Below are 16,864 nucleotides of genomic sequence, written 5' to 3' on the forward strand. Positions count from 1 at the left end.
CCTCGTCTCCCTACCAGACCTTGCCGCCGCCGGCCTCCCCTCCTCTCCGCTTCCCTCCCACCTCAGGCGGAGCCCCCACCTATCCATCTCTCTCTAGCGACCCCTCTCTCTCCCCCAGGACTCATCTTCGCCACTAGGGTTTGCGGTGGCTTTGCCCCATGCTCGCCATGGCTCTCCAGCAACCAGGACAACGATGATGTCGACGGGATCCTACGGGCGCGTCCTCCTGCAGCCACTGGCGAACCTACCATCCTCTAGGGTTTGAGCCACCGCGTCGCCGACGTGGCTCCGACGTTGTTCCGGTGAGTCCCTCCAGTCCTCCTTGTCGCATCCCTCCCTCTCTTCCTCACCATGTTCCCTCTCCCTCTCAGATCCGTCATCGCTCGAGGAACGAAAGGCCATGGACGGGATGGCCACTTCCTCCCCTGCTCCGACGCCATGGAGGCCACCTTCTCGCTGCAGCGTCTCTTGCTGTCGAGTCTCTCTGTGGTGGTCTGGTGGCTGTGATCTCTACCCGCCCCAATGGATTGGCCAGCGTTGGCGACTTGGCGTACACAATGGAGGTGCTGCTGTTCTGCTACGCCAACCTCATCCTACAGCCCTCCGTCGCCCCACTAGCAAGCTGCAAGGTGAGGCCGTCCAATCTTATTGCATAATGATCTTATTGCATTCTTTTTAAATAGCTGTTGCATCAGAGTGAAACAAATATTTGATTTTTCGCAATCATGCTTGATTTGTGTGCATTTGTGCACACTTGTTCATTTAGCTGATCTGGGATTCTGTAAGGAAGATCATCACAATTATACATTCGTAGTTGACTTAACATTGAGATACAATGAGGCAACTGTAGAAAAATCTTATTCCAGGGTGGTAGTTCTTTTGGAAAGCACCTTCATTGCCAAATGCTAGCTATGTTTCATTATGCCTTTTTGGCTAACAGGAAGCAACCATCTGTTTTTCTTACTTCTGCCATTTCATTTATCTGATGAGAAAGCAGGATATTAAAATATGAATCCCCTTTCAAATAAATAGATACACGAGTGCTTCCGTAGATGGTTGCAAGTATCAAGTATGCTTAATTGTCAACAATAAGTTGGCTGATGGGTTCAGAATGGTAGCGATTCCACCCAATCCATGCAGAGCAAAACTCTCACGTAAATTTGGTTGTAGTCATACCATTTTGATTCCATCTTAACTAGGCAGATGTGTTTATTAACCGACCAATTTAACTATAAAACATAGCCTCAGAACAATGATGTTGTGCGTTCGCTCCACATATACTGCTAATGCAACTAATTTCAAAGGCTTTACGCGTCCTATTGGTACTCCACCAATAATGAGTATTGTTAACCGATCAATTTAACTCTAATTCTGTCAGATCATTTGATGTCAAGTAACGGTTCTTTGTTCTGTGTTTTGGTAAAAGAAATATGATTATAACAATTTCTTTATTTTCTGCTGCTAGGTTATCATCAGGAATAAACAACTTATAGTTAGCTGAACAAGTGTAGTTTTGTGTAGCAAACAGTTTCTTTGGATGAAGCATCTGTCCTAGTTTCGTCGGCTATAGCGTGTGGTAAGAAAATGTAGTGATGGTTGAGTTCTTATGTTTCAATATCTGTGATGTGATATGACGAGAGCATTTAGATATTGCATTGTTGCACTCTTAACTAGACAATTAATATCGTTTTTATGTTGCTGTAGCTGTAAGTTCCAATCCAACCTTCTGGAAAGCAATGCATTGGTCTTCTAATTGTTACAACAAAGTTTGCAACAATTCAAAAGTTGTTCAACTAGACAACTGATCTAAGAGCTTGCTTCTCAGCAAAATTGTTGCTACGATGCGACGTTACAATCAGTCGGTGTATCCTTCTGAATCTTGGTTGTGTGTTGGAACTTATTTATCCGTGGGAACGTTTGGGGATTGCATTGTTGCATTCTGAATCATACAATTTGTAGACGTTTATTTATCTGTGAGAAGGAACATTAAGATATTCATCTGCTGCATTCTAAATTAGACAATGAGAATTGTTTTATTTTTCAGTACACCAGGTGATGTAGCTGTAAGTTCCAGCCCGGCCTTTGCACTGGCTATGTTTCTAGGCATAGTCCAGTTGTTCTGTTTAATTTGTATGAAGTTGAAGTCCCAGTTTTTGCTTGTAAACATCTTGCTATTTATTTGATATGACCTGGTTATTTTTTGAACGACATGGTCAAGGTTATTAACAATTATCCGTGCTGCCAATTCGAACATGCACATGATTTTTAGGATATCGCAAGCTCTTGCAAACGATTTGGTTAATGAGTTGCAATAATATACAACCATAGAATCCTACACCATGTGGTGGACTTAAGTATCTTAGTGACTTCATTTGATGTGTGTGTATTTCTGTTAATTTTAAGCTTATGTTGCTGTGAGAATGTACCTCACAGACCATCTGTGTATTTATTGTGGACTTCTTGTATGAGTGGGGATTGTGGTAGTTCTGTCACAACATTCTGTTAGCTAAAATGAAATCAGAAAATGAGCTTTGTTTGTTCTTGTACTCTTTGTATGTTCCTTTTGTTTTTTTAATTTGATGACAATGAACCAATATAACCAGTAGCTACTGTGCATTGCCAAGTACAACTGTTTTACTTTGTATGGAATCATGTATAGATATTATTTCTTTAAGTGTTGCTGGCTATATTAAAATTATACTCTGAGGCACTGTAGCATTAGTGTGTTGTTTCGCTTTGGGCCTTCTCTATCTATGTTTGTAAGTCAGGTTGTTTTTGTGGCATCCAGGGGCACAATGCTAGTAGGCAAGCTAGCACACATGGATTCGTGAACTGGCTTGGATGTGTTCTTGGTCGTCTGGGTTGGATGAGGACGATGGAAACGATGTGAGACCAGCGTGATCCACCTCCCACTTCCTTCTTGTGATTCCCTAACTACTCAACATGTTGATTGGTTCTGAACATCTGAAACTTCTTGTGTGCAGGGTACACATGTACTGGCTATTTATAGTGTTTTATTTGCTGCCATGTTTTATGCATGTTCTTATACTCCAATTACTTTTGGAGTCTGGATATAATGATGAAGTACTTTATTTGTATGGTCATAGTGCTTGTCACTCCATATGTTATAGTGATTCCCTCTGTTTCCTTATATGTTCTTGTAGTTTGGTTGTTTTCCTGTTCATGCATGTTTGTACATCTATATATAGTTTTGCTGTGAATCTGTCATGCATGCATGTATTGAAATGCAGGAAATGTTGAATACATGTTCGCTCTCAGCTGGGATATTGGATTGTACATAGTTATGTGATTTATTCATGTCTGCTTCTTATCTTATTAAGTGATTATATTTATGTCCATGCTACCTGTAGGATGGTCAATAGCTTGTTCTGTAGTTTATCTATTCCTGTACAGTTTGCTTTTCCCTTCATATCTGACTACGTATTGTAGAATCTCTAATTTATGCCTGTAGCATTGTTCTACTATCTGTGTGATGCTGAAAAATATGCTCTTAATCTGTTGCTATATTCTCACCAAATGCACAGTTTATTTCCTTAGACCTACTGTTAAACAAAGGCTTAACTTGTAACATTTTTTCTTAACAATAAGCATAGAATTCCTGACTATGTTATATGATCAGCTTACTCCTGCTTGAATAACTATACTAATTCCCGACTCTGTTATATGTAAGGAGTAAAATAGTTTACTCAAGTGATATCCACTGGATCACTATCTTAAATCACCTTATTAGCATTGTGTGCTGCTAATAGTATTTTAGACTTACCATATCCTCTCTGGCTAGGTCTTCCTCACCGGCGATGGCAGGAGCGCATGATAGACTTCTAAATGGACAAGTATCTGCAACGTTCAGTGTCAATGATGATGCTTACCAGATATTCTACTGTAGCCCCATCCATATCATCGACGTGAAGTCAGATCTACTCGTCCTGAAATTGATGGCCTGAAGCTTGATACACATATCATGTGACACACATTAGGAAATTTGAATAACATCGACATAGGTTCTCTGTTATCTTGCACTGGGTTGATACTTACCGGTTTCCCTTACAAATATATTACATATTTTCTTTTATGAGAATTTTATCTGCATGGTTTCTTATTAGATCTCAAATTCTGCAGCTATTTTTCATTGTTAGGAAAATGTTATATGCACGGCTTCACTTGATTATGTTCCTAACTTTTCTGATTTATAACCTACAGATGCCTTCATTTGTCAAAAGTTGGTGTACAGGAACTCCAGGAGAAGAATCCCAAAGAAAACATGCACCCAGCAATTTGTTCTAGCTCACTGGAGCATCATTTTGAAGTACCTAATTTATGGCTGAGCACCTGATTTATGGTTGAGTACCTGTTTTGTACTATGCATTATTGTAAAGTACTTTGTTTGGCCATTGTATGAAAACACTATGTGTTTTTGGCTCTTTTTGACTCGCATTATTTGTTATTACACAAATAATGAACTGATGTGTGGGGCCTACAGAACTCACATGTTAGTTGGGGCCCATTTGACTTATGAGTCCTTTAAAATGGGAAAGAACAAAAGAAAATGGACAAATGGGATCTAATTGGATGACCTGACTAGTTGGACCTCCTCCAAAATGGACTATAAAAAGGATAAGGCCCAAACAAGAGGTCTACTCTAATATGAACTATAGAAAGGACAATGGTGGCAGAATTGTTGGGCTTGGCCCATCTAGATCGAAATTTATATGAGAAAGAACACAAATAGGCAGAATTGTTGGGCTTGGCCCATGTAGAACACCGAATTGGACCGGGTTGATTCTTATCAACGACCTTTTCATTTGGTCACAATTTTGCCACGTCAGCTTGCCATGTCGGATCTGACGTGGCCTAGGTAGACATCTAGCGACCAGAACAGAAGGTCGTACGATCAACGACCTTTTGTTTTGGTTGTTGCCTTCAACGACCTTTTCACAAAGAAGGTTGTTAATTTTCATTAAAGTTCGTCAGCTTTTGACCATCTGTTTTTGGTCACAAAAAGGTCACAAATGAAAAACAATGACCATTCAACAATAAATAGTGATGTTCGTAAGTTGACATATTTCTTGTAGTGAAATTACATGCCCATTTATATTATCAACCAAGAGATCTTTAACCATAGCAGCACTACACTACAAAAAAACACTTCCGTGATGATACGTGTTTGTCACAGTAGGTCGCGTTTTCTATCATGCATGTACATCCATGACGATTTTATGACAGAATCAAGATAGTCATACCTATGCTGTCGTAGAAGTGTTCCATGACATTACCAAAATTATCATCACGGAAGTGTCCACTTCCATGATGATAGATCGTGTGTCACAGAAGTGCTTTCGTCAAGGGTGATCGACACGTGGCATCCACCGTAACGGAACACCGTTAAGCTATCGGGTCGGGTTTTGGATCCGATAACCCGTTAACAGCCCCGACCAATGGGGATTTTCCACGTGTAAAATCATCATTGGCTGGAGGAGACACGTGTCAGCTCCGCGTTGGCACAAGTGTCACTCATCCAATGGGCCAGACACGCCTATGATATGTTGACACGTGGACCGGCCCATCAAGTTTAAATGGGCCGACCGAACTAAAGGCCCACAAGATTTTGAGGATCATAATGGGCCGGCCCAGCTTAAGGCCCGCGAGATTTTTAGGACCATAATGGGCTGGCCGAGCTAAAGGCCCACAAGATTTTGCATGCCATAATGGGCCGGCCCAAGTAAAGGCCCACAAGATTTTTGTGTGCCAAAATGGGCCAGCCCAGGTAAAGGCCCACAAGATTCTTGCCGATCATAATGGGCCGGCCCAACTAAAGGCCCACGAGATTTTGCCGACATTAATGGGCCGGCCCAGCTGTAGGCCCACAAGATTTTGACGACCCTAGTAGGCTGGCCCATTAACTGGCTGCCATGTTTTGGGCCAAATGCCGACACATATTTGATCTGGTACATTAATGGCATGCCACGTTCCGGGCCTAATAATGGCCCATATGAGATCCGGCCCGTTAAAATCCTACCATGTTCTGGGCCAAATTACGGCCCAGATCAGGTCCGGCCCTTTAAGAGGCTTTGGGCTAAATTATGGCCCATATCAGATCCGGCCCGTCAACTGGACGCTATGCTTTTGAGCCCACTTGCTAAAGGCCCATTTAGTAATTCGGCCTAATACTAATTTCGGCCTGTTAAGGGCCCATTTAACATTTAGTCCCTATATTAATTTCGGCCTGTTAAAAGCCCGTCATATAGTTGGGCCTAACTACGGCCCGGTTTGCATCCGGCCTGCTCGCAGTCGATATCTGATTGGGCCAAACAAGGATCGAGACAATTTTGGCCTGTTAAAAGCCCGTGATTTGATTCCCACATTCATGGGCCGAGGTCCATTTCGGGCTGCTGCCGGCCCGTGAGCTGTTTGGCACGTTTCAGGCCCAACCTACTTCTCAGCCTCCTAAAAGCCCATTGGGTTTTCTTGCAAAAAGAGGGCCGGGGGTTACTCGGCCTATTAAAGGCCCTTATCTACTAGTGGGCCAGTTTACTTTTGACCGTTTAACGGACCAAGATGACGGGGCCCACGATGCAGATCATACATCGTGATTGCATGACGGCCCGATTATGTACCATAATTTTACGGTTTGGCCGGTTTACTGCAAAGACAATATATATATATATATATATATACAGTAAAATAACTGCAGCTTCGTGAATAAGAAAAAACCTAGACTATATAATAAAGAAATTACGACATATTACATCCACTGGGCATCAAAGTTCACCACTATGATAATAAAGCACAAGCAGACAACAGATTACATACACTGGGCATCAAAGATCACCACCAGTGCAAATAAACACGCTGACAAAATAATACACAAAACCGGCATCACTTCAATAGAGTTCAAAAAGGTTAGCCCTACTGGGGAGCTGCAGTGCAAGCAGCTGAGCAAGATGATGAGACTGCGCTTGTTCAACACTTATATCTTCCTCACTCTGAAAGATAAACAAGCAGACAGATGACAAGTTTTGCACATAAAAGTATCAATGCTGACAATTCAACACATTTCTTACTGATGAATAAAGTGACACAGTTTAAAATTGCATTAACACAATATGGTATTGTTCAGGTCAAGACATGGCAGGAAATGACATTGTGAAGGAGTTCGCAGCTTCACGACACCACTGGATTATAGATCAAGAACTCATAAGTATCAATGGTTAGTGTGCTGTCAATTTTTCCCATTTCAGAATGACAAATAAAAATACGGTTTAAATAATAGCAGAATGGTATGACATTGTTCATAATTAAGGCATTGCAAGATATGACATTGTGCTGTAGTGGGTACGTTCACCACACTACTGGATTACGGAAGAAGAATAGAAGCATACATGCAGTGCAAAGAAGATCACTTTCTCTGTACTTTAATTTACATGGTATGAAGAAGGAACTTTGTTGTACAACTGAAAACTTAAATTGAGAAGGACAAACTTTTGTTTATGAACTACATAATAAACTTTAAAAATGCAATTTGATGCAAACACCAAAAATAAACAGCTGTTGCAGTCATGCCTAACCAAATATACACAACAAAGTTTGAAGGCTTGAGAAGGACAAACTTACATTACTGATGAAGACAGGCTCTATAAAGCCCTTGTCCATGCTGATGGGGGGGGGGCAATTCAAGAAGTTTACCACAGAATCTTCTTCATAAGCATTGCCTTTATTCTACATTTTGTTAAGAGTAAATATAGATGTGATAATATACGAAAAAATGGAGAATATTTAAGATAATATGAAGAGTGATGATACATAACCAAGTAGCTATAAATCTATGTGCAGCGATACAGGAAAAAGGCACAACCAAGAGCAATGCACAGCTAAATTTGTTCAGTACCAACCTTATGGTAAGAGTAAATATAGATCTGATGTGTAGAAAATGGAGGGCAAAGGAAAATAAGTTGTAGAGTGATGGTACAAGAACAACTACCTGTCAATATAAGTACACTGATAAAGGACATCATGTACTTACAAGAACAATGCAGAGCTAAAAAAATTCATTGGCATTGGATATATTCTACACTAATGTAACCATTCATACAGATCAGATAATTTGGAGCGAACAATTGATAAGCAAGCTATCATGCATACTGCTGTCACATAATGAACCAGGTAGGTATGCAAGTACAGTGATACAGGACAACAGGTACTAACAAGAGCAAAGCAGCGGGTAGCATATTTGCGATATCCTGTGATTCTTTTCAAACCAGAATTCTTCTTCGAGCAGATTTCCTGCAAAAAAGATCCATAAGGCACATGTGGAAAAGTAGAAGTTCAAATTGTCATGTGATTTCATAGACAGTACCTCATCCTGGGAACGAAACCAGTGCATAACAAGGTTTTTCCATTCAATGTCTTCTAAATTTAGCACATGAGACTTCATCGGAAATTCGTTTATAGACTTGCCATCAAAGTGTGATTTCCTCAGGTAACACCGATACTGCTGCAATGCTTCCTTGAAAAGCAAAAGCAAGCTTTGTTCGTCATGACTATCTAGATTGACCCTCGCCTAGTTACAACAATGTAATGTAAATCATAGATGTGTTCAATCAGCAGAAAACAGGAAAATAATAACCATGAATAATATCACTTACACGTAAGTTGGACAGGAAGATGTGAAAATGGTGTTTGTCTTCACTATAATCTTCCCATGATGGGAATATATGCACATAGTCCCTAACAACATTGAAAGCATTGTCTTTTAAACTGGGAATAAATGGAATGGGGTTCCAATCTGTAGGAATTGGCCGTCTCTACAGTTGGGATAGGTCTTCGGCCGGTGGACTTGTTGTACTTTTTGCTGGAGTGGGATTTTTCTATGGTACGACTGGTGCTATGGCAAATGAAATCGGTATACCTTTTGCTGGAGTGCAAGTCCTGTGTGGTGGGGCTAGTGGTGTGGCCAGTGAAGTATGGGTACAGTCTGCTGGAGTCGGTCCTATGTTTTGTGTCACTGGTTGTACAGCCAACATAAGTGGGGTGTTGTCTGGTTTCTCCGGCACCACCACGTTTTTCAAGGACTTTGCTGGTGCTCCTTCAGATTCGGCAATCACCCTCTTCCTTTTTGATGCCTGATGCACAATAACAACATTTGAGTGAAAAAACATGGTATGATGACAGATGGAATATGTATTGATAATGGATGGACATGGCATCTCGACATATATGATGAGTAAACTAAGCAGATGGCGGTGCAACAAAGTAGAAGAAATGCAAGACAACATATGCAAGATACGCGCAATCAATAAAACCTTGCCAAATTAGAACAACCACCTTGATGGGTGAATAGGACATGCCATCTGCCTTTGACTCCTCGAGGTTAGAATAGTCATTAGGATGATATTCTGAACAAGAATCAACAGGTGGGGAGCGTATGAGTTTCATTGCATCCAGAATGGCACTCAATGCCTTGGTGCCAATTTTGTAAGTCATTGCAGTGTACCACAATATTCTTATGAGGCGCGGATTCTGATATTCACTGTAATTGCGTATAATATATGAGAACCATGAAAACATAAATAGTTGTGAGATTATCTTTGTCATGCAGATGATAATCTAATATAGGGGCGCCCCTGTAAACACTTGTGTGCTATCACTGGATTCTGATGAGAGAGCTCATGTGTGCTGTAATATGGTGCGTGCATTTATATAATCTGGCACAAGTACACGAAAATAGGCTCTAGAAGTAAGGATAGTTGGCAGATGATAGGTTCATAATATAATGTATATAGAGTTTATTGCCAAACCATGATAACAAGAGCACACAACAACTAGCAAGATCATAGTGTACATAACAGGGGTACACCATAACCATGACATATAAATCGGGAAAGTGGAACTGGCTTGAAAATATGGTGTTGTATTGCCGCTAGTAATTGAAAGCCTATCGATCACGTACAGGCCAACTCTATCAGCTGTTGACTGCAGATGTCCCTGCGCCCCTTCCCGACAAGGAACATACTGTATGTACTAAATACAGAATAAACAAAGAGGAACATGTTAAAGAACAGAAGAGGAAGCATATTCTTGAGGTTCCGCTTCATTGCATACAATGTTGGTTGCCCACTCATGATGAATCATAGCGCCCAAATAAATGCAATTCCATGTTGTCTCTCTATATGTGGCAATTTTGAACAAGAGTCATTAGGATCATATTCTGAATAAGAGTCAACAGGTGGGGAGCATATGAGTTTCATTGCATCCAGAATGGCACTCAATGCCTTGGTGCCAATTTTGTAAGTCATTGCAGTGTTTAGCTTCAAGAGTGGACTGCTGCTAGTGCGACACAAAGCAGCTACACAGATCATAGTGTAGATATAATGGGAAAACCTTAAGCATCAGAGTAAAATCAGCAAAGTGGAACTTGCTGGAATATATGTGGTAGTATTGCCGGTACGGCTAGAAAGTCTTCGGATACCAGCTCTCTTCAAGTGAAGGTGCGGTACTGTTAATATCAATGTAACTCTCAAAGGCGACACGGCTCCCAACATTTCCTTGCTATTCTTATAGGATTCAAGTGGGCAGGCCACTACAAATCCTATTCCTATGTTTACAAAATCCTACGAATCAAAGAGGCTCAAAGTGTCCATCACAACCGACCCTATAGACCCCTACACTGCAAATGTCCCTGCTCATCTTCAGTACAAGGAACATACTGTACTACTATCATACTCCCTCCGTTCCAAAATATAGGTCTTGGCAGAGATTTCCACTATGGATCACATACAGATGTATCCATATACATTTTAGAGTGTAGATTCACTCATTTTGCTCCATATGTAGTCCATGGTGGTGTCACACCCTAGCTAGTCTTGCATTAGAGTGTTGCGTCATGTTTACTCTTTCATCAGAAACTTGAAATGGGGATTTGTGAAACCCTCAGAATCATTCTTGAAAATGACCCAAATAAAAATTTCTCCAAAAGGGTCCAAGAAAATGCTCATGTTGCTCTCTGAAAATATTGGACAGAGATAAAAATCAAATCAATATTTTTAAGAGCTCATAGGTATTTACTTTGGGCATTTGGAATTAATGCATAAATATTTGCATTGGAAATATATTAGTTATATATATTAATATATGTCCAAATATTATGCCATTTATAAAGGAGCTCTGGAATAATATATCTAGCTCCTGCAAAAATTGGCATAAGGTAAATAAATGATTCAATATTTTATTTAAATCAAATCAAATGTCAGAAATTAGAAAACAGAAATAAATAAAAGAGGGAAACCTTACCTGGGCCTCTTACCTGGCGCCCCCGGCCCAGCCAGCTGGCTGGCCCAGCCAGCAGGCGGCCCAGCCCGCCTCCCTCCTCTGTCGCCTTCGTCCTCGACAGAGGGAGGGGAGTGTGCCCGGCGCGCGCGCGCGCCACCGCGCCACGCCACCAGCTCGCCTGCCTGCCTGCCCTTCCCCTCCCTCGTCTGGATGGCCTGGAACGACGCCACGCCCCCCTGCTCTCTCTCACTCTCCCCGGTTCTTCCTCTTCTCTCCCTCGCTCTCTCTCTCCCGTGTCCGAACGCACCCGTCGCCGTCGTTCGCCATAGCCGCCACTACCGGCCTCCCCTCGCCTCCCCGACATGCTCCCCAGCTCCGCCCCGACCCCCTCTACCTCCTCGTCAAGCCACAAGACGCCGGACGCCCTGTGGAGCCGCCGTCGCCCTCGTCTTCCTCCTCGGGCTCCGACCACCATCGCCGTCGATTCGCCGTCTCCAGCGCGTCCCCGAGCCCGCTTCGACGCCCACTGCAACCGCGGTGAGCTCCGCCACCGTTTCCCCCTCTTTCCCCCCCTCGTTCCCGCGCCGTAACCCCGTTCCCACCACGGCCGAACCTCCGCCATTGCCGAGCTCGCCGTCGACGCAGCTCCGGTGACCATTTGGTCACGGGCGTGCACCCGTTGTGCTTGCCGCGACCCGTAGAGCCCCTCCAGCGCCTCAGCTCCCTCGCTTGCGAGCAGCAACGCCGATCCCGACCGCACCCGAACTCCGGCCGCCGCTCACGAGCTCGCCGTCGTCGGTACCGGCCACCTCAGGCACGGCCACCACCACCGTTCGACGCGCGGGAGCAAGGGCTCTCCAACGAGCCCAAGCACGGCCTCGCCCGTGCCCTGTAGCGCGTTTCCGTATCGCGCCGCCGTCTCGGGCCTCGCCGGCGTCATGTCGCCGGTGGGTTTGACCTGTTTGACCTGGGGTTTGACCCCCCCAGGGTCACTGACGCGTGGGCCCCGTCGGCCAGGTGGTCAGATTAGTGCTAATCATTGTTAGTTAACCCCCTAACACTGACCAGTGGGCCCCAGCGCCACTAATCCCTAATTAGGATTAAATTAACCCTGTTAAACCCCCCTGTCACTGACGTGTGGACCCCACACGTCAGGTTTGACCCCAGCCAGCCGCAGTTGACCGCTGACGTCATGCTGACGTCATGCTGGCGCAATATATATATCTCTGGATTTAAATTAAATCAGGAAATTACAGAATATTATTTAAACTTCAAAAATTCATAACTTTTATTCTGTAACTCCAAATCAGACAAATTATATATGAAAAATGATCAGAAAAATCCAATCTATCCATCTGTACTATTTTCATGCATGATCAAACAAGTTAAATTGATGTTTTTAAAAGAACAAGGGAAAACACCTTAAAGGGCCATGTTTGAGTTTGAAATTTGAATCTTTGATTCAAATTGGTTCAAACCCTTCTGGTTTTAGTTGCATTAGCCCAACACACTCATATTGCCATGTTTCATGCATGCATCATATTGTTGCACATTGTTTGGTGATGGTTGTGTATCGGTGTCCTTTGTGACAGGTTCTGCCTCTGAGGAGTACCGTGATTACCCTAACGAAGAACCGTATCAGTGCATCGAACCATCAGGCAAGCAACCAACCATTAGATCATATCGATACAATCCCATGTTCTCGCTCCTGCTCTCTTTTACTGCATTAAGACAACGCATTTCAAACTGCTGTGTGCTACGGTAGTTGAACCCATTTCCTCTGCATGACCTGTCATTGCCACAGTAACTAGATGAAACCCACTAGCATGTGTAGGAGTTGATTGAGCCATATGTATGTGTTGTTCCTACCTTGCTATGCCTGCTATGCTTAGAGTCGTGTCAGGTCTGGTTCATCTGGGTGATGGGCTAGAGTGAAATGATTATGTCGGTAATGAGAGTGGTGTGGTGAACACGATTTGGTAAAGGTATCGATGAGAGGCCATGTAGGAGTACATGGTGGGTTGTTTCATTGAAGCCGACCTTAAGCACTGAGATCTGTATGTGTGATTTAAGATACAACTACTACCATGCATTGGGCCCTGAAATATGACCCCGCTCGACTTCTTATCCACCCTAGTTCTCTGTCCAGGAGTTGCAAGTAGTTTCTGGTGTTTGTAGCCTACTGGAGGCCGTGGACAGCGCTGACCGTAGGGGTGGGCTGTGATGCGGTAGGTACGTGGCACGGTGTACCGAATACCCGTTAGGTATCTCGGGAACCCTGTTCACATCGTTCGGGGCCGTATGGGAAACCTCGGCCGGACTCCCTGCGGATGGAACCTGGATAGGCGATAAACCTAGACTAGAGGCTTAAGTGTTTAGGTAGGTCGTGGTCTACACCCACGTCGGCTTTCGCTTGAAGTCTGCCGAGCACATGTCGTGTGCAGACGCTAAGTGGTGGAAACATGTATGAAGAAGTACACCCCTGCAGGGTTATCATGATCTATTCGAATAGCCGCGTCCGCGGTAAAGGACTACTTGGTTGCCTATACAGTTCATAGACAAGTAAATGGAAACTACTAAAAGCCTCAAGATAAGTGTGAGTGCCGAGGATGGCTCTTCCGTAGGAAGACGGAGGTGGATCCTCGGTAGTGTATTGAATTGGTGAGTAGTGGACTCGTGTGCGCAAAACCATTTCAAGTTGAAGTATCGTAGGATAGTCTAGCCAAGAGTCAAAGCTGGCTTGCTGCAATAACTCCACCAACCCTTCTTGATAATATGCATGTATGTAGGATCTGACGTAAGTCTTGCTGAGTACCTTTGTACTCATGTTGCTATAATTTACATTTTTTACAGAAGACGCTGCAACCCCTTCTGATGGGTTCTATGTAGATGTTGACATCAACGAGTAGGCTAAAGGCCCAGGTGGTGATCCTGAGCTTGTGAAGGACCATGTAGTATAGCTAGGCTTTCCAAGCCTCTTTTATTTTACTAGTTGTCTGTACTCAGACAAGTTACTTCCGCTGCTGGTTTGTATGACTGTATGACTTGAATGTTGGGTCGTGAGACCCGTACCTTTGTGTATGTTATGTATGGCTCCCTGAGCCTTAAATAAAGTACTTGTGTCGTAGAGTCATGTTGTGATGCTTCGTTGTATTTGCACATATCGAGCATATTGTGTGTATGATTGAAATGCTTGGTATGTGTGGGATCTGACTATCTAGTTGTTTATCTTTAGTAGCCTCTCTTACCGGGAAATGTCTCCTAGTGTTACCGCTGAGCCAGGGTAGCTTGCTACTGCTCAGGAACACTTAGGCTGGCCGGCATGTGTCCTTCTTCGTTCCTGTGTCTGTCCCTTCAGGGAAATGTCACGCTTTGAGTACCGGAGTCCTGTTAGCCCGCTATAGCCCGGTTTACCGGAGTCCTGCTAGCCCAGTGCTACAGCCCGGACCCACTTGCTGATGACCGACACATTCGAAGCTGGGTCATGGACGCCTGTCCCTGTAAGTCTGTGCCACTTTGGGTTTACGACTAGTCATGTCAGCCCGGGCTCCTTATCATATGGATGCTAGCGACACTATCATATACGTGAGTCAAAAGGCGCAAACGGTCCCGGGCAAAGGTAAGGCGACACCCGTGGGGATACCGTGCGTGAGGCCGCAAAGTGATATGAGGTGTTACCGGCTAGATCGATGTGACATCGAGTCGGGGTCCTGACAGCGTTGGCATCAGAGCCGGACTGCCTGTAGGTTCTCCAAGCCAAACTGGTCGATGTTGAGTCTAGAAATTCTTTAGTTATATGTAGGGGAATTGTTTGTGGGTTGGGACGTAAGGCTCTTTTTACTCCTTTATCTTATGACATTCTGATCTGAGTCAGTCTATTCTTCCACCGGGGGTTAAGGGATTAGGATCTACTCTCTCTATCAGGATCACGCGTTACTAATCAGTAGTACCTTATAGGTTTGATGGATACAAGCCTAGTTCAGTTTTATTACCACATTATGTTGCTAGGATGGTCTCAGAACTTGATATGATGATGTTGAGTGTGTATGAAATCCTTTGTCAAATGTCTCAAAATCCTTCTTGAGCATTTACAGCTGTTATGCTGCCGAAATTTTGCTAGAAATTCTAATGCCTTTGCATTATGATTGTACTTTCAGATGGCCACTCGCGACCTCAATCAAGTGGTTCGCCTGACTCGATGCCTAGATGTACCCGGCCATACTGCCAAGTTGGTCAGGGTAATGACTGAGGCTGGATACCGCTGGTATCCTGAGTACACGGTCGAAGAGCAATTTCAGGACTTCAATCAAGCCAGTATCTCTGCACTGTCAGGATATTTCCATCTTATCCTGGATCCACCGAGCCCCTTCACTGCTCCTATGGACTCGGGGTTACTATTGAGATGGCTGTGCAGGACGCCGCCTACTCTATGATGACCATCATGCGAGTCAGATCTGGTTTATTTCGGGACTCTGATTTCCGGTATATGCCAGGATCACTTCCGGGAGCACAAGGGTATCTCCAGGCTATCTATGCTGACCCCACCCAGGAGGATTCACGGACTCGCACCACTACTGAGATGCTCGAGGATAAGGACCGTGAAAATCGGGCCTTGAGGTTAGAGCTCTTCAATACCCGTGCTGACCACTGGGCCACGTTGACTCGGTTTGCACCGGCGGTGCAAGCTGGATATTCGGATATGCGCGATCTCTATCCTGTGAGATCTGCTCTGCCAGACGTGATGGGTTGGCGTGATGTAGGAGGCATCACCCCACCTCGCGGTCCCCGCAGGCCACCATCTGTTGGTCCAAGACCTCATCCTAGCCCCTATGGTCCACAAGCTCCGCGAGATCGTCTGTTTCCGGATGATCATGTTGAGCTTCCAGGCTATGGAGGTGACTTCTACGAGGACTACTACGGATCGGTCTGAGTTAGTGGTAGTATCACTAGTTCGCACTAGCTGTGTCGTCTATCGTCCCGCATGACTCGTGGGATATGACCTAGTTTGTACTCTTTCCGGAGGTGTAGAAAAATAATGTATAGGAGCTTGGGATGCCTCCGATGAGATGTAATCCTCTTTTCACCGTAATAGTACTTTGTTTGGTCTTGTACTAAACCCTGTATGGTGTGTATGACGATGGAATAAAGAAGCAGTTTCTGTATTTACCATGTCATATGGATGATCATCTTGCATTCCGAGTTATTCCTTACATTTGTATCCTATGTCGGAATTTTATCATCCTGACTAAATCATTGTCTTGTTTACCTAGGATGGTCAACACGCGCACTAACCCTGCTCCTCAAGAGCAGGCCGAAGGCAGTGAAGTCAGGGATGCAAATCTGCCTCATCCTCCTTCCCTAGCCGAAGTTATGATGGAAGCTGAGAGAAACAAGCGGGAGACCAACCGTTTGTTGGAGCGTATTGAACAGAACACGGCACACCATCAAAGGACTAACGTGGTGTCACTCGGTGATTTTATCAAATTACATCCACCCACGTTCCACCACTCCGTCGAGCCTCTCGACGCTGATGACTGGCTTCGCAGTATCTCTCACAAACTGCGTTCCGCGCTGGTAG

At 44.1% G+C, this 16,864-nt stretch overlaps 1 protein-coding gene across 10 annotated transcripts; it reads left to right on the forward strand.

Moving 5' to 3' along the window:
* Nucleotides 1-6: 6 nt before the first annotated feature.
* On the forward strand, nucleotides 7-4,428 carry LOC123043521 (uncharacterized). 10 transcript variants are annotated; one of them, XR_006419279.1, is made up of 5 exons: nucleotides 7-302; nucleotides 372-629; nucleotides 1,466-1,576; nucleotides 2,789-2,886; nucleotides 2,985-4,428. XR_006419279.1 is itself a non-coding variant. In XM_044466000.1 (5 exons), exons 2-5 carry the CDS (start codon nucleotides 401-403, stop codon nucleotides 3,963-3,965), a joined length of 492 nt encoding a protein of 163 aa, XP_044321935.1. In that variant the 5' UTR covers nucleotides 7-302; nucleotides 372-400; the 3' UTR covers nucleotides 3,966-4,428. The 10 variants fall into 10 exon arrangements, 2 of the variants coding, with proteins under 2 accessions (XP_044321935.1, XP_044321936.1); XR_006419275.1 differs by having other exon boundaries at nucleotides 3,803-4,428; XM_044466000.1 differs by lacking the exon at nucleotides 1,466-1,576 and adding an exon at nucleotides 684-685 and having other exon boundaries at nucleotides 3,803-4,428.
* Nucleotides 4,429-16,864: the final 12,436 nt, after the last annotated feature.

Source organism: Triticum aestivum, chromosome 2B (genome assembly GCF_018294505.1).
Source record: "Triticum aestivum cultivar Chinese Spring chromosome 2B, IWGSC CS RefSeq v2.1, whole genome shotgun sequence".
NCBI classification, from domain to species: domain Eukaryota; kingdom Viridiplantae; phylum Streptophyta; class Magnoliopsida; order Poales; family Poaceae; genus Triticum; species Triticum aestivum.